The sequence below is a fragment of the Frieseomelitta varia genome, unplaced genomic scaffold (assembly GCF_011392965.1).
Source record: "Frieseomelitta varia isolate USP_RPSP 00005682 unplaced genomic scaffold, Fvar_1.2 scaffold_447, whole genome shotgun sequence".
NCBI lineage: Eukaryota > Metazoa > Arthropoda > Insecta > Hymenoptera > Apidae > Frieseomelitta > Frieseomelitta varia.
Window position 1 is genome coordinate 415,043 of NW_025110198.1, and position 18,503 is coordinate 433,545.

Consider the following 18,503-nt stretch of genomic DNA (forward strand, 5'->3'; position numbering starts at 1 on the left):
TTAAAATATAGCTATAGTTTAGGATGAAAGGATTGAAAATCCCCTTAAATATATGTTGTACGTCACATTTAACTGTTTTGCGTGTTTATAGAGCCACCGTCGGCACCACAAAACTTGACGGTGAACTTCGTCGATCAATCAACTGTGATTCTGTCCTGGAATGCGCCACACATGCTCGGTGGCAGGACTGACACGACCTACAGGGTGGTCTGCGATGCCTGTAGCATGGGCGTCAAATACATTCCCAACACCGTAAGCATTTTCTCTCCCCCCTTTTCCTCGTGGCTTTGTCTTTGGCGCAAGCTACGAAAATTCTGATTCAACTCTGATCTCTGTCGAGCAGGAAGTTTTCAACGACACGAAGATCACGATAACGGGTCTTAACGCGGTGACCACGTATCGATTTCAAGTGTTTGCCGAGAACGGTGTATCGGCGTTGGCTGGAAAGTCGGAATACGTGGACATCACCGTCACCACAGAAGCTAGCGTACCTAGTTTGGTGAGCAACGTCAGGATTACAAGCGTGAAGAGCTCGGAACTGAGCATCAGTTGGGACGCTCCAATAACCGAAGTTGGTGGAGACAGCGATCTGGTTGAAAGATATGAAGGTAACGTTGCTGTTTCATCTCTGGATTTTTCACGAATGTCCAAATAGATTCTATTTAACTCAATTTAAGTATGTAGTAAAAGATAATTAAACGAGAAATTGGAAAAAAAGATTCAATGCTTCTAAAGCTCAAATTTGAATACAATGTATTCACGTGCTATATGCATTTTAATTTTGTTTTGTTAATTTTTTTCAAATCTTTCGACTGTTTTAAATAGTCGACTTGATAGCTTCTTGCTTCTTTTCACTCGCAACTGTATATTCCTGTAAAATCTTTTTCCATCAAATAATACAGCAAAGTACGAATCCATTCTTTTCTGAATATTTTATGCATCGCTCGCAGTATGTGTGTGTGTGAAGGTGGATTAAATACTCAAGAGATTAAATATTTTAGATATTTTATATATTTGTTCATACGACGTGCTTTCAAACTTCTGACAACTCGCACTCTACCTACAACTAATCTTAAACTTGCGTGATTTCGTTTCAGTGAGATGTTACCCACGTTACGACGACGCTACCAATGCCACAGTTATTCAAACCTCCGAGTTGTCCGCGACGTTCAAGGGTCTGAAACCATCGACGGACTACGCGATACAAGTACGAGCGAAAACTACGCGAGGTTGGGGCGAGTACACGCCTGTAGTTTATAAAAAGACGCCTCATGCCATGGGACTAGGTGATTATTCGAATTCGTTTGATCAATTATGCGCGAGTATAATCGAAATACAGCGCCTCGATAGAGCATTCGTTCGTTGTATTTTCTCAGATTACGTCGGAGAAGATGACAACATGCAAGTGAGGATCATAGCAGGAGCTATCGTAGCTGTGGTAGTTCTTCTGGTGATCATTATCATCATGACCGTACTGATTTTAAGAAGGTAAACGAATTGCTCTTGATATCGAATAGTGTTAATAAAATGTATAAAGTAAATACAATGAAATGTATACTTCCGAGTATTTACTTCATATTCTAGTGTTATTTGATTCTATTTATGTGATATGATTTCGATGCAGCAGGGCCTCGGACGAATGCAACAAGAAACAGCCGAGCGACTGCGACACGCTGGAGTACAGAAACGGCGAAGGTACGTTTGTCCGATGCCGATAGGCTTCCATTCTCTTTTCTTTATAAATTCATTATCGCTACAACCCCCTGTCACTTTTATAGTTGTTTCACTACGCCCTCGTGTCTTGTGACTAATATTTTTGGATCACCAAACCCCCCGTTAGATCCAGCAAGTATCGACCCCAGCCCCCCCCCCCCTTTTTCATGTATACAGTACCCCATGATTATGTCTTGTCGCTAAACATCCAATACTTTTAGAAGTATACTTCTCTCTATCTCTCTCTGACGAAAGAAAGATTACTGAAAAGTGGTTTCGTTTAAAGAAAAGAAAAGAAAAAAAAAAAAGAAAAAGAAAAGAAAAGAATATGCGAAGAGAAAATTATCGAAGTCCGAGAACGGCTTCAGGCCAGCAAGTTAAAATGAAAAAGAAAAAAAGAATGAGAGACGATCGTTTTCGAGGAAAATTCATACCGATCTGGCCCGCAATCTACGTACCATTATTCTAACAAAATTCTTTCGATTCTTTCTTTTCATGTGCGATTCCCCTAATCTATCGAACCTGCCTCCATGAAAAATCCATGAAAAAATCCAATGAAACAATGTACACAATCGCCTGCTACTACAGGACTAGTTGTGACCTACAGTAAGTCTTCTCCAACACCTCAAGTTTTTTTTCTAGGAACTCTCGGTTTTGCGTAGTTACTTTTTGCACCCCCTTTTGTACGCGCATCTCTTTCATGCGTTCCGAGGTTTTTTTTTTTTCTTACGCACGGGCACGCACGCTCTTCCTACTCGCGGTATCTCTGGTCCAATAGACACGAACGCGATACACGAGCTTTCACGTATACCAAGTATCGTACGAGAGACGTGCGTGTACGTGCTTTTCGTGCTTGCGTCATAAAGTGTGCATCTACAGTTCTGCATGCGTACGTTGTTAGTGTGTTATCGTTGGCACTGCACTTGTTTCATTTGCGGTATGTTGTTTTATATATTTTTCCTCTTCTTTTTTCATTTTTTCAAAATTTTCTTTTTTTAAGTTACGCCCGAAAACTGAACGAGCCGAAGACAAAGCGAATGAAACGCGGTTTTTTTTTCAAAGATTCTCTCTCAAGTCGTTGCATCAGTTCGCTTCGCGTCATTAAAAACTCTGTTCATCGCAACACCTTCCGCTTCTTTTTTGTTTGCTGTTTGTCAATCAGTGTGTTGGTTGTTGTGTTGTTCACAGTGCACTGCAAAATGGACAGTTCACCGATTGTGACAACCCACACCAACGACAAGAGCAAGTCCTCGCGTAAGTCCGAATATAAAAATTTGGCTGAAATCGTTTGAAATCGGGGAGGATACGCGAACGATACTCTGGACGCATAAAATAATCTTTCGAAACATCTCACGCTCGATCAAACCGACACACGACACACACATATGTACATTGCCCTTTTCTTTATTTTCGCTCCGGAAACTCTTTCCTTTCTATCTCTGTTCTTATTTTTCTATTCTTCGTTCTGTCTTCCCCTAAATTTGTTTTCTCTTGGTCGTTCCCAAAAAAATTCGAAAACGTAGGTGAGACGCACGAAACGAAAGCATGAAATTCCTTTGTTCTCTTATTGAACGTTGCCGAAATCTGCATCGTGTTCTTTCTCGTATCTCTTTGTATGGTTCCATTTTTTCAGCCAGTCACCAATGACCTCTTTCCAATCGTCTGCGTAACGCTCTGTGCGCCGGCGTGCGGGAAATATACCGGGATGTTTCGGTGGAACTCGAATTAATTTGGCTCATTCGGAGTGTAGCGAGCGGTCGCAGATGCATTCGCGGATGTAAATTAACAGGCGACGAAGTAATTCGATTCGACCGGAGCATCCTCTGCCGCTCCGTACTACGACTAACGTCATTCAATCTGATGCATCGTAATTGAAATCATTTGGCGTATATTAGGCATGCGAGAATTTCTACGCTAGCATGAAAGTTAGTTAGAGCGCGACTTTTCTTCTTTGTTCCTCTTTTTTTTTTCTTTTTTTTTTTTTTTTTCTTTATTTACGTTTTAGATCTCTTTTGTGATTACATAGTGGTACAACTAGCAAGTCAGTTTTCGTTTACTCCTTTTCTTTGTTAGCGAAAGCAAATCGTCTTTTTTTTACTTATCAGAGATATCGCGACAGAGAAACGAAGAGAAAAAGTATTTCTCACGCGAATGGAAAATTTTATCAAGCATCGTGATTATTCGAAGACGAGGAAAATGAAATTCAACGGGTTTAGCTTTCTTGCGTTCCTTTTTTTCCAATTTTCTCTCTTTTTTTTTTGAATATGCCAAATTTTGTTTAAAAAAAAGAGGAAGGGTGTGTGAGTGTTTTCACGGGATGATACGGTTGACAGTCACGGAGCGAACGGTTGTTACAGTCTCGCGCTCCGAGATTCCGTCAAAATTTAACACACCGGCCCTCGTGTTAATATAATGAACTCTGTTTTGGTGACGTTGCAGTGACCACGCCGCTGTTCACACCTGCAGTGGGAGTTGCCGCCGCGAGTGCAGGAGGTGCTGGTGGCGGTGGCGCGAGGAGTTACGTTGATCCTCACACTTACGAGGATCCGAATCAAGCCGTACGAGAATTCGCTCGTGAAATCGACGCTGGATACATTACGATAGAAGCTATCATAGGTACAGATACTCCTCACGTTCTCTCAAACGTTTGTACAGTGGCTCCCACCCTCGTTCCATATACGAAAGTGTCTCTTTAACAGGTTCTACATTTCATTTTCGTGGTCAAATTTCAAATTATCGTAGTCACACGAAAGTACTGCCAAATAATAAAGAAGTAGCTACTGTATCTCGACGAACGAGCCAATCCATCTTCGATTTTTTCTCTTTAACAAATCTCTCTCTCTCTCTCTCTCTCTCTCTCACACACACGTTTCTCGTTAACACGCCAGGTGGTGGAGAATTCGGCGACGTTTGCCGTGGAAAGTTAAAACTACCCCCCGACGGTCGAACGGAGATCGACGTGGCGATCAAGACTCTGAAACCAGGCTCCGCGGACAAAGCACGCAACGACTTTCTTACTGAAGCCTCGATCATGGGTCAGTTCGAGCATCCGAACGTGATATTCCTGCAAGGTGTCGTGACCAAGAGCAATCCAGTGATGATCATCACGGAGTTCATGGAGAACGGCAGCCTGGATACTTTCCTGCGTGCCAACGACGGCAAGTTTCAGGTGCTGCAGCTGGTGGGCATGCTTCGCGGTATCGCGAGCGGCATGCAGTATCTCGCCGAGATGAACTACGTACATCGAGATCTTGCGGCGAGGAACGTGCTCGTGAACGCCGCGCTCGTCTGCAAGATCGCCGACTTCGGGCTTAGCAGAGAGATCGAAAGCGCCACCGAAGGGGCGTACACGACCAGGGTAAGTAGCCAACTCGCAGGGAACGACTGCTCGTTGTAGTGGGACTTTGTTTATCCAAGCTGTTTGTTGAAACGGAAAGTGTTGCTTAATCCGAACAAGCATTAAAATCTGAGATACGTTTAAGATAAACAGAGTTCCATCATATCGACGCGTTACTCCTTTCTTTCTTTTTTTCCTACCTTTTCTTTTTTTCTTTTGACGAGACACGGTTCTCGTCGCTCGAACCGAGACTTTCAAATATCGAATCTTGAAAGACTGTTTACTCCGGCAAAAAGGGTGGAAAGATCCCGGTACGGTGGACAGCTCCGGAAGCGATAGCGTTCCGAAAGTTCACCAGCGCTTCCGACGTATGGAGCATGGGCATCGTTTGTTGGGAGGTGATGTCCTACGGCGAGAGGCCGTATTGGAACTGGTCTAATCAGGATGTGATAAAGTCGATTGAGAAAGGATACAGGCTTCCAGCGCCGATGGACTGCCCTGAGGCTATCTATCAGCTGATGCTCGATTGCTGGCAGAAGGAACGGACTCATCGTCCGACCTTCGCCAATCTTACGCAGACGTTGGACAAGTTGATACGAAGCCCGGACACGCTGAGGAAAATCGCGCAGAACAGGTAAACATTTTTCACATCTACTTCCTCTCGACGTGGAAATTTCTCCGCGGCTCGCGTACACGTCGCGTTACTGGCGCGCTAATTTACCCGCGTGTTCGATCAACATCGAGATTACTTATTCGCAGGAAAGGAAGTAAACCGAGTAAAAGCTTTTGTACTTTTGTGTTACTCGGATGTTAACGTAGTACGAAACAGTGCAAAACCTATCGTGTCGTTGCTTTCATCGTACGAACAATTCGGTAGGCTCCGTGAAGCGTGATTAATCGAGTTAAACGCGATACACTGATATTCCTTGGGAACGCGTTTAAATGTCAGGGGAGCCTGCATCACCGAATTGTTCCATCATCATCTCTTAACACGAATCATGCCGCATGCCATGCGAATCACACTTCGTGTCCATAAATTAATTTCTCTCGACAGCCAAAGGTATTTTCCGTTCTTTCGCTGAATACTGTAAGAAGCTCACAGTATGCTCTGCGCTCTTCACGTACGCTGTTTAGACTGGGCTTTGATGTTGTTGCTCATGTTCGTAATAGGATGTATACCGCCTAACCGATGAATATTGGCCGTCCAAGGAATAATCACGATGTGTGTGTGTCTACACTCCCGACAGAGAGATTCGTGTGCACGTGTGTATTCGAGGGCGCCGTTCGTTCCTCGACCTGATTGGCATTACTGGAAGCGGGCATATAGCATAATACTGGACTGATCTTTTTTTCGCATCTTTTAGTTCGTGACTTTGGACATTTTTTTCTTTTTTTTTTTTTTTCTTTCGAAGCTTCACGTTATTCATTACGTTTCTCTCATATTTCTCTCGTAGCTATTTTTTTGTTTTGTTTTCTTTTTTGTTTTTTTTTTTTTTTTATTTTTCTTTCACTTTCGTTCACATTTCCCGTAGCTGGAAGTCGTCAAAATTGACTTTTGTACAACAGCGCCTTCGCTTCCTCGCATTCTCGCGTTCTCTTTGAAATTCAACGACGCTAAGTTAAAAAGCAGAGAAACACCGAGAAACGACGGGGAAACTTCGGGAGAAAACGAGACACGCGGCAGACAAGAAGATTTCTGTTGGATTTTGCTTGTTTGTGGCACATATTTTCGATGAATCTTGTAACAAGTTTATCTCGTCTAATCTGAACGTCCGTATCGCGACACGATGATAATAATAATAATAATAATAATAATAACAAGCGGCTTTTCGCACGTAATTCTGCTCTCATTGTCAGTTTGAAAAAACGGCTTAATTTCTCTTTGGAACGTGCAAAAAGATCTGCCATCATCGTCATCATCCTGCCTTCCGTTTCTGTTTCCGCGGTTACTTGCTGGAAGGAAAAATTAATTTATGGACGAAAGTCTCTGGCGCGATTATTCTCGCGGGATAATTTTTTCGTTCGCGTTTTCAAGAGAACGGCGAAAAGTGCGCATCTCGTACTACGGTGGCTTTTCAGAGAGCTTTTATCGCTTTAGCGCTTATCGTTTCTGTAATCCTGGAGCCTTTAAACCCTCGTCCACCCCCTTACCTCCACTTATTTCCACCGCGAAACACAAGAGAGAGAGAGAGAGAGAGAGAGAGAAAGAAAGAAAGAAAAGGCGAACAAAGGCGAGATCAAACGATACTCGAGAGTCGAACGTCTCGGTTCCACTTTATCGTTGGACGATCGTTAATGAGAAGAATACGAACAAGACGTCTCCGCGATGAGACGTCTCGCGGAGCAACAGACACGGTGAAAGAAAACTGTCAAAACTTTTCTCTCGATCGAAAGAAGGGAAGAACGTCGTAGAAAAGAGAAAAGCATTTGATGTGTCGTGGAGACGATTTGGAGACGAATCGATTATCATTAATCTCGCTATTTCGTCGTTAGAACGTCTCAACAAGAACGAAACAGAACGAATCGTCGCCTCGCCTTGACTTTGGACCCACCGACCGTCGAGATTCTATTTTGTTCTTTTTTTAGTTAGAATGTCTTAAACCGATGAAAATTGAACTATTCTTTTTTTTTTTTTTTTTTTCTTTTTCATTCAATTTGAAACAAATTACACGGTATTTGGAGATTCGTGTTCGCCGATTCTCTAAAAATCGCAAAGGTTCAGAACACGGGACACTTAGAAATCGTAGAATTTAATTTCGTTTCGTGTTGATACTCCGAATATTCGAAATTCAGATTAAACAATCGGAAATCAAGCGAGCAAACTTAGCTCTAAATTTTTATAGCGATTATTCCGTCCGATAGTTGAGAATTAAAGAAACGAAAGTGCATCTGAACGGAGACATTTTTCGACTAAGAAAGACATAAGAAATTCATCTCGACGTCGATCTTTGCCCCTCCTACTCCTCCACCTCCTCCTCCTCCTCCTCGACCCGAGAAAATTTCAGTTTCTCTTTTGCTGACGACATCCCTTTTTTTCTGGGCTAATTCTTTGTGGTTTTGGTTTTGTGGTGTCTTTGGTACCCGACTACGAACTGCCACCCAACGCAACTGCGACAACTACCATCTACCACCAACTACAACTCAACAACTACAACAACAGCGTGAGGCCACCTGCACACAATCCGTACTATGTCACAAGCCACGCGGCTGCCGCACAGGCCGCGGCAGCGGCCGCTGCGATTCCAGCCGCGACAACGGGTCCGTTCGTAGACGTAGTCGGCCATCAGGCCCATCAAGCCCAGTCGACGATTGCCGTTCCAGTAATGCCACCAGGAGCCGGCCGTAGCTTACACTACCACACACACGCAGCGACACACGCATTGCCACAACAGCCACCGCTTACCTATCCCAACTGGGTCCCATTCACACACTTCGGTTAAGAATTAGACTTATCGCACAGTCAGTTCACGACTCGCGATCATTTTTTTCTGTTTTCTTCTGTTTTTTTTTTTTTTTTTTTTTTTTTTTTTTTTTTTTCGATCCAAGAGACCAAGTGTCTTCCTGCTGCAGTGCTCGTCAGTTTCACGAGGGAACGTCCAGAGACGTTTGGGATATCGTTCGCGAAATTGTGGATTTTATCCAATGCCGATAGATGAGAACGTTTAATTAATTATTAACGATCGGTAGATTTATTGTTATAGCTTTAGTGACTTAACCGTACCGATATTCGCATTTAGCGGTGAAATTTATTCCTTTTATTTTTCTGCTTTTTTTTTCTTTTTGACTGAAAATTTTTTTTGCACGTAACTTTATTACGATTATTAGTATTTATTTCTGAAGAATCTAAGAAACTCTTCTTTTGTGTTTCTAATCTGTGCCACTTTGTCACTGTAAAAGGGTTAATAACGACGAACAAAGACTTTTGTGTCTTCAGTCTTTTCCTCGTTACTATTTTCGTCCGAGGTCGGAGCTACACGGATTTCGTCCAAGGCGAAACAGGATTCGTATGATAAAAAAAAAAAAAAAAAAAAAACAGAAAAGAAAAGAAGAAAGAAGAAAGAAATTGAGAAAGAGTCGGATCTCTTTTTTTCTCTTCATCTCTTTCGGTCTGTTTGTACAACATCTCTGTGCAAACAGAGATTGAACTTCTGTATACGTTTCGCAGTTTGTCGACGACAACTGGATTAACTGGTTGGTCTTTTTTCTCGTCCGTCGACGTTCGCCAAAAGAGACGCTCGTGCAGTTTTGGCCCGACGTTGAACGATGTACCAGGAATACTCTCCTTAATGTGAAGAAGCGTAATCGCAGATAGGCACCGTTCTCGCGCGTTTCTCTTAGAGAACCGCGCTCTCGTTAAAAATGAAAGTTTAGGTTGTCAATTCTGTTACGAGGCGTATGTAGCAATTTATCGTACAGTAGAAGGAAATTAGTCGTTGTAGAAGAAAGATTTTTCACGGTTTTCGAATTATATACAAGATTCATTATTGAAAGCAAACGAGTTTATATATATATATATATAAAAATATACATACATATATATATATGTATGTATGTATGTATGCATGTATGTATGTATGTATGTATGTATGTATATACTTATTTAAAGAGCAAAGTGTTTTTTATCATGATGTTCAAGCAAAGCGCCAGGCGCGGTAAATTTTATCGATCTTAGCTGCCATCGTAGAAGTCACATAGAGAATATTTATGGTTCTAGTTAGAGGGATTTAAATGGGAAATTTTATGAGAGTACATATATATACATACATATATATATATATATATGTGTACCCCCGCAGTTTTTTCTCGTAGAGCTAATGAGAATTTATTAGAGGACGAATCGAACCAACGAATAGCAATATAGAGTGGACTTAAGCGAGAAGGCTTAAGGACGAAGGCAAGAGGGTTTTTTTAAACTGCGAGCCGCGTTGTCATAGTCTTTCAGATGTTTTTTCTAATTCTTGATATACGTAATGTATATATATATATATATCTCACACACGAGTATACGTAAACATATATTATGAAGAAGCGGATATATATATATATATATAGTATTTATTAACGTCACGACTTTTACCGTAACAAAAAATTAAAAAAAAAAAAAAAAAAAAAAAAAAAAGAAGGAAACTGCAAAGACTTATTAGCATTTAAATCGTGCGAGCTACCATTCGACCAGATTAGAATAGTATTTTTCTACTTGAAAACTCGAGAAAAATCAGGAAAACCGTACACGATATATCCCGGGCTGTTTTCACGCCGAGGGAGAATCGATTCTTCGCGAACGCGCTACGCGTGTCGCGCCTTCATTATATAGCGAAAAAATTTCGGGGAAAACGAGAAACGAAGAAAAGGAGTCGGTCATAGAGCGGAACGCGTCGCGACACACCATTACAGGAAAAATGATGGAACGATAGATAGAAAGAAAGATGGCCTAGGGTTTGCGGCGTTCTTTCCAACAAGGTGAATAGAAAATCTCGAACGATTTTTCTCCTCCTCGAATCGATTCGACCGGCGTCGAGAGACGACGAGAAATCATAAACGGACAATCAATCAGCTTAGACGCATTACGCCCGCGGAAACCGAATCGATGCGCGCTAATTACCTTAGAGTTTACGCTGACAATCGCGATAAATTGAGCTTCGCACAAGCACGTGACCATACACTTGCACAAACGTACACATCACTACTTCGGTATATGAAAGTGAGAGAGAGAGGGAGAGAGAGAGAGAGAGAGAAATCAGAGTGAAACTGAATGCGACGTACTTGAACATACACATATACAAGCACACACGCGACACACATACACACATACACACACCAAAGTGTGTGACCTCCATCGCACTAACAAATGCTAACAATTGTCAGAATCAGGGAAAGGGGTGCTCCACCCCCACCCCCACCCGCCTCGTCGACATCCTCCAACGTGCATTTGAGAAAAAGGTAAAAAATCAAGAACAGCTTTCAGTCGACCAAAAAGTAAAAGAAAAAAAAATAAATAAAGAAAGTACGGAGCGAGCGAGGAGCAATAAGGCAAGAAAAAAAAGATCAATCATGTATCGAGATGCTCTTTAATCAGAGATTGTTCTCGTACATGTACATGTGCAAGAATCGCAAAAATATCCCTACTATCCCAATCGCGTTATAATTTCTGGCTTTTTTTTTGTCAACGATGTTGATCAATGTTTTGAAACCTGTATTATGAATCGTTCGATTCGTTGACAATTGAGGGAGGTACGAGCGGTACAAACACTTCTGCGATTCACTGTATACGCGTGCGTGTGCGTTCGATTCCGTTGCCTTCTTGCTCCATTTGCTTCGTTCAAATCACCACCGAGTACTGCTGCCACGTAGACAGCATTTGCTCTGCTTGTATCCTATTAGTTGGTATCGCACTGCTTGCTTTCATACGCACCATTATCCATTCACGTTCTAACGTAACACCGATCCAGCTGATCTCTCAAACTTTGTGCATATCATCAACGTAATCACACCGTCATAGTAACTCTCATTACCGTCATTAGCAACTCTCACTGTCATTTCACCATCGATCACCAAACCAATCGCTAGCAACGGTTCCACGAACTCCAGGCTCGAGTTTTCCACGATCTCGCCACGCGTGATACTCGTGATCTAATCGACTTTTCCACACGTGCGAGCAAAAGTTTCGCATTTCAAGGTGGCTACGTACAATCTGTACGATGTGAAGTATCAGGGCCTGTTCAGGCGCGATCGTGAAAAATTATCGAGCCTCGATCGGAAAAATGTACATAAAAGATATTTTACCGAACCCTCTTCTATAAGATCTGTTTTTATACCGTATTTACCCGTAAATCCGCTCGTAAAAAGTCTATTAAGTAAATAACCACCATAATGGAATTACTTCTCCTAGAAATGAATAGTAGAACCTCTGATACTCGATTTCTGGATCACAATCTCCGACCCTAACCAGTCACCTATTTACTCCGAACTTTTGATATCGTGCTCGCAGAGTGTCTCTCGCCTCTGGATACGTATCGTAGACTCGGATTTCTTTGCGAAAATGTTAAACTTTTGGTTCGTAAGTACTTGACTTTCTGCGAGCACGAAAATCAAAATGTCTATGTATGTTTTTTGCTAACCGATGGATATTAGTGTACATATATTTGATATACATATATAGTTCCCATTTGTGTGAACAGATCTAGGGCCATGTATTTACGAGTGTGGCTGTTTCGATGATCGGTGTAAAAGCGCGATCGTCGAAACGGCTGACCCCTCCTTACTAGAAATATTTCAACAATAGAATCCGAGATGAACTTGAAATTGTTCTCTATACTTCGAACGTGGAAAAACGAAAGCGTTCCCTTAGAGTTTGGTTCACACCAGTTGAGTGATAAGTTGTTTCTTAATTTGTTAACTTCTTGTAGGAATAACTTTAAATTCTTTACATTTCTAATATTTGTTTCATTTCTGCGTGAATATTGAAATTGACCTGATTTTCTTGACAAATTTCTATTCCTCCGTCAGATATAAATTATCTTACTTTGTTTATTTATTTTCCAATTCCAAGATCACTAAAAGTTCCACGATTCTAATCTCAAGGTCATTAAAAATTCATAATTAAATCGTCCAGTTAATTGGAGCGCTTTCATTTTCCCACCCTGTCCTTAGAATCCAATCAACGACCTGTAGAAAAGCTCGAACGAATTTCAGGTCTTTGGTTCCCTGATATAGTGTTCACCCCCCGATGAATCCCTGCAACGTGTAACAAAAACGACACGATTCTAACACGAGATTTTCGACAGGGGCACCAATCCACTGGCGCCGGACGCGGTGGACTTGACGCAGCTGACCTCGGTCAGCGAGTGGCTGGCTTCCATCAAGATGTCACGGTACGCGGAGAGCTTCGAGAGGTCCGGAGTGACTACCTTGGAGGCGGCCGCGCGTGTCACCGTTCAAGAGCTGACGGCGCTCGGCGTCACGTTGGTCGGACACCAGAAGAAGATAATGAACAGCGTGACGGCGCTCAGAGCGCAGATGTCCGCTACCTCGCAAGGCTTTCTCGTTTAAACCGCGTTGACGTTCGCGACCGACGCAGCGACATTCGATAGAGAATCCCCATTGACCAGACGACGTTCGTCGTTCGTTCGAGAAGCTCTCGCGTGTCGATCGCCCTTTGAAACAGCTCCACCGAAGGCACCGACGATCCAAGCATCATCCTAGTCACAGGTCGATGGACTTGTTTTCTTCTTCGAAGGAAACGTGCCCTTGCCTCGCGGACGCCCAAGGCCACGGAGCAGCATCAGGACAAAAGAATCGAAAGACGCCGGAAGAGCTCCTCCGGCCAGTCTCGGATAGATCGACCGGCGACCGCATATCGCAGACATTCCAACGGAAGAAAACAAAGAATGAAACGGAACTCTCGGAAGACGACGAGAAATTCGTCGCAACGAAATTTCTGCGACTGCTCGTCGAAAACGAGTCTTCTTTGAGATACGACGAGTTTACGAACGAAAAAGTAAATCCTTGCGTAAACGCTCGCGTAATCGTTTACGAACGATCGAGGAAGCTCGCGACGGGATCAACGCGCAAACGTATACATATACACGCGACTCTGTGAGAACGAGAGTCAGCCATTGACTTTGTCTTTCTCTTCTTCCTAGAAAATCTTTCTCGCGCGAACTTGCGCCGAAAGGAACTCGAACTGCCACTGTATTAATCACTGCCGTATGAAATTCACGCGTGAAGCGAGAAGCAATCGCGTTAATCCTATCTTAAACCCCCCCGAGAAACATTTCGAAGCCTGGTTCACCGTGTCGAGACTGTTCTAACGCGCTCAATTGTTGCTCACACGTACACTACATTGCATACACGAGACAACCGTCTTGCCAGACGTTTACGTTTTCGCATACAGTCCAAAACGTTTACTGCATTCTACTGTCAACGAAGCCAACTCTATTGTTTTACAGTTGTTCCTAATCTATATCGCGCGACGGTATCCTTCGCGTCGAACGGTGATCGGGTCATTCAGCGATTGATGATCGATACTGTCAAGTGTCACCACGGTACAGACCAATTGCACGAACAAATAGACGGCCTAAAGTATTAACGACCCCTCCCCGAGCAGGTTGTCTCGTCGTTTCTTCCATCTACGCGAATGTTTCGGACAACGATTGATCGTGTAAAACCGTAACGACGATTCGAAAGGTCTAATATGTACGTTTTAAGATGCGACGAGCGTGGATCACGAGGGAGAAACGAGGAGATCAACGTGTTCTCACATTGCGAGCATCTAACGCCGCATCTTACGTCCTGTGCAGCGGATATTTTGTAGCTCTTATTAATAAAACTTAATCGATGTACAAATACACGACACACACCTCACACGACGCCCAGACACCAGTCACACACGCATGTAGATATTATACGAGTATCGAGAATTGTTGCCCACTCCGCTCCGCTTTTGCGAAACGATCGAAGGAGCAACAGTAAAGGCAAATAACGTGAGACTGAAAGAAAAAAAGAAAACGAAAAAAAGAGCAAGATCATTCAAAATTACTTGTAGATGTTTAAATAACGCGACGACAGAACGAAGATTAAAGGAATGATACGAGAGGATACGATTCTTGCCTTCGCGTTACCTATATAAAGTATAATGTTGTATACGCAATCTGGTATAGGTACTTGTCGATTAAAACAAATGGAAGAGAGAGCGAGAGCAGGAACATGTGCCAATAAAGGGAGAGAGAGAGAGAGAGAGTGTGCGTGAACGGGGGAAAATGTTCTGCGTGAAAGAAACAGCGCACGCTATCGCGCGTAGAAAAGAATGAGTCCCTATTATATACGTATTAAACGAGAGATAGATTATATTGTGCGTAACGCGAGACAGATTTGTCAGGAACGAATCGGATGGCCAACGAATGAACGTTTGAAGAATCGGAGGAAAGATAGCGAGGTGATCGGTGAAACGTGTCCCTCGACATCATGAACATATCAAGGAGCATTTGAAAAAAAAGAAAAGGGTAAGAAACGAGAGCGGCGAGGGAGTTCGAGATCGACGACGAGCGTACCGAGTAAATTTTTTCAAAGCAACGACGGGCTAAAGAGTCGGCGTGATGATTATGTAGAAAAGTATTTCGCGAAAACACGAAAGCGGATACACACAGAGACAGAGAGAACGTTAGCGAGATCGGCTCTAAAGTAGTAAATTTACTTTTTTCAACGAGTGCTGTTCGAATTGTTTCGCATCGCAGACGCAATGTCCACACCCCAGCGTGCACGCGTAGCGACTTCATACGATAATTTAGGTTAACGCTATAACGACCGGTGACGTGACTATGGTGTCATATGATTTTCAGCGGTTAGCGACCGTTTAAATACACGTATCTGTTTATATTCATTTACGTTTAGTAGTTCTACCTTCTTACTTTTCACGGATCCACAGTTACTGACTGTTTCATTACACGGTAAACTCTCTCTGGCCAGCCTCTGGATAAACGAATAATATAATTCATAGATAAATAGATTTGGTGAATAATGTTACATCTCTAACAATAAGAAGCATTGTACGATTGTCAAGTGCTTTATGTTCAGTCGTATTCTGCTACAGAAAAGTCACGATCCATTTCTACAGCAAGTATTGGCCGGATAAGAGGCAACGTAGTAAGTCCGCTGTACATAGTAAAAATTAGAATCTGTAAATTCTTAATAGAGTTCGCCGCTGTCTGGTGAAAGTCACTACTGTAAGTAACCGGTCGTTATAGCGTTAAGGTGAGGAATTTCTTATAAGCGTCAAGTGCATTTTATATCGATGCAATGGAGAAACATGTTCCTATTTTGCTATACGCTATTGATTTTTCAAATGTATATAGGAAAACAGAAACATGCTTCGGTCGAAAACCTCTGACGCGCACTTAAATGTAAGAAATCTCGTCTTTAGGGAGATGGAATGGCTTGTTTCGTCGCGATGGATGGTCTGTATCTTGTCTACATCCACGTTCGCTGATCGCAAAGACTGCTTCCCAGGCGCACCACGAACCTGGGAGACGACTCGTTTCAAACCGGCGAACGTTCGTCGAGTTAAATCAATGACGAGCGGCTCAAACGCTTCCAAGCAAGTCGGGGCCAGCCACGGGAAGAATTTTTTTAATTCTTTAATTTAACGAATTACGCTAGAGATATAGTTGACAGAGGCTCGACGCCTCGATGGATGGGCAAAGAGGGAAGAAAAGGAGGAGAAGAAGATGCGACCGGTAGTCAAAATTGCTCTGCGTGATACAGAAAATAAACGTATGTAACGTGGAATGTGTAAGCTCGTCTCATCGGTGCGTCGGGCCTGTCGATTAGGAGATTCTTACACAAGGTCGTTCCGTTTGCATTCGAAAAATGCGAAGGAAAGTCCTGCGAGGCTATCCGCGTTCGATCGTACAATTGTTTCGTGCGTGACACGTCGAAACGTCGCGTGCGAGCGAGCGCGTCCAGCCTCCGTTAGAGGAGAAAGAGAACGAAAAAGCTACTGAAGAAAAAAAAAAATGGCGACGATTAAGAAGCAATAAGTGAATACACGCAAATGCAGATTTTTATATAGAGAATGTTAAAAAATTTCAGAAAATATTAATTATCGATAGCGCTATCTTCCTAAATGTTCGTATTAAAGGTTAAAACGAGAAGTAAGATAAAGCGTAAGGGGTGACGGAGTCACACGATGGAGTCCCAACCGAACGAGACGGGAAATCGTTGCGTTGACGATTATCGAACGATACGCGATAATCGCACACGTGGGCGAAGTTGAAACGAAGGGGGAAATGATAAAAATTTCGGCCGGGACTCCAGCAAAGAGGAGAGGGGGAAAAAAAAAGAAGATTTTAAGAACTTTCAGCTGTAACTATTTGTGTCTAGCGACGAACCTGCGAGTGCGACCTGAAGTTTTGAGAATGTCGATAGTTTCCAGTGAATTAATATTTAGATTTCATAGATCTCTATCGATATTACACGATCGTAGGCACGAAACGAGCAGATGATAAAAATTAGTTAGAGCATAAATGATATCTTATTAGAGAGATACCTTTTCGATTTTCACTTTTCAGTCTTTCGCGTTCGAACGCCTAGAGCTGTCCCTTTTTTATTTCATTTTCTTCTACTTTCTCTACTTCTTTCACTCCGAAGAACCATCGTACGGCGCCTGCTTACAACACTTTCGAAGCTTTCGATCATACTTGATGACCACGTATTTTAATTCTCTCCCCTGTTCTCTCTCTAGATTTCCTTCTCACCGATTTCAACACGCAGTGCGCTTTTACTTTTTATTTTGTAAGAGACGAGAATCCAAGATACGAAACTGTCGAGAGAAGGAAGAGCGATAGGAAAAATAACTGCGTAATCCGAATCAAAATTCACTACGATTCACGCGAGAACGAACGATACAATAATTGCATTTCCTCTCCTGTCGTTTTCCTTTTTATTCGTCTTGTTCTTCTCTTTTTTTTTAATGTATTATTAGTTACGATTGTTTCTTTTTTTTTTTTCTTTTTTTTTTTTTTAAGTAATCAATTTCCATCGAGGAAACGTAGCGATGAGTTAAAAAACCGAATAGAAAGTCGTTGAAGATAATTTTCCTCAGACGCTCTTTTACTTAAATACCTTTTTTTTTTTTTACTCGATTAATGCTTTCTTGTACTACTATTTATTAAAAAGCAAAGAATGCCTTATTTATTGTTTAGAGATCTGACTAAATTAAAGAACGAGAAAAAGAAAGACGTTCTGATTGTGGTAGGTTATCTGTATTTACCTAACTTAGAATCGTTAGAAAGGGGACAAAAGAAAAAAAGAATAAGAGGAATTATTATTTGTTTACTTCGGAGTTTTTAAAAAGAACTCTGCCGGCGTTGTAAAAAACGAGACGAAAGGATAGAAGGGAGGGAAAAAAAAAAAGAAAGAAAAGCGCGAAATACAACATCATAGATAACGATCGTCGAGTCTCTAAGCAGTTAATATTAAACGATTAGTTAAGCGATATTTTTTTCTTAAGCGATCTACGTGCACGATGTTTAATATCTCATTTTCAATTGTTCTTCCTTTCATTTTTTTTTTTTTTTTTAATACCGTCTTTTTTTATCTTCGCCAGTCTGTTTACAGCGAACTTTGTCAAAGTACCTGCTTCGGAAACGAAAAGCAAACAAAAATAAAAAAAAAGATAAAATAAAGGAAAGAAAAAAAGACATATATTAAATTCGCGAGAAGACAAAGAGCACACAGGTACCGTCCCGTATATATTATAAATAGCTCATCTACTATTCACGTAACACGCATCCCATAATTTATGTATCTACTCATCGAACTGAGTTTTTAAACGCAATTGGTTCAGCGAATCACCATCGTGTGTCCTCGATTTCATTGTGTAAAAAAAAAAAAAAAAAATACAAAAAAAGAAAAATACAAAAAAGCGACAAAGCGCGACAGATGCAATAAGAGAAGT

At 41.9% G+C, this 18,503-nt stretch overlaps 1 protein-coding gene across 16 annotated transcripts in view; it reads left to right on the forward strand.

The window, feature by feature from the left end:
* Window positions 1-18,425, forward strand: part of LOC122532277 (ephrin type-B receptor 1-B) — a 124,949-nt gene extending 106,524 nt beyond the window's left edge. Inside the window, exons 6-16 of one of the 16 annotated variants that reach the window (XM_043660895.1) lie at window positions 92-252; window positions 344-608; window positions 1,098-1,286; window positions 1,377-1,488; window positions 1,625-1,695; window positions 2,302-2,319; window positions 2,902-2,967; window positions 4,153-4,329; window positions 4,602-5,071; window positions 5,347-5,684; window positions 8,211-9,409. In XM_043660895.1, coding sequence (XP_043516830.1) covers window positions 92-252; window positions 344-608; window positions 1,098-1,286; window positions 1,377-1,488; window positions 1,625-1,695; window positions 2,302-2,319; window positions 2,902-2,967; window positions 4,153-4,329; window positions 4,602-5,071; window positions 5,347-5,684; window positions 8,211-8,490 — 2,147 coding nt within the window. In that variant the 3' untranslated portion in view covers window positions 8,491-9,409. Of the gene's footprint in view, window positions 1-91; window positions 253-343; window positions 609-1,097; window positions 1,287-1,376; window positions 1,489-1,624; window positions 1,696-2,301; window positions 2,320-2,901; window positions 2,968-4,152; window positions 4,330-4,601; window positions 5,072-5,346; window positions 5,685-8,210; window positions 9,410-12,834 lie in introns of those variants that run through there. The other 15 variants (XM_043660900.1, XM_043660896.1, XM_043660897.1 and 12 more) reach the window with 15 other exon arrangements.
* The last annotated feature ends 78 nt before the right edge of the window (window positions 18,426-18,503 follow it).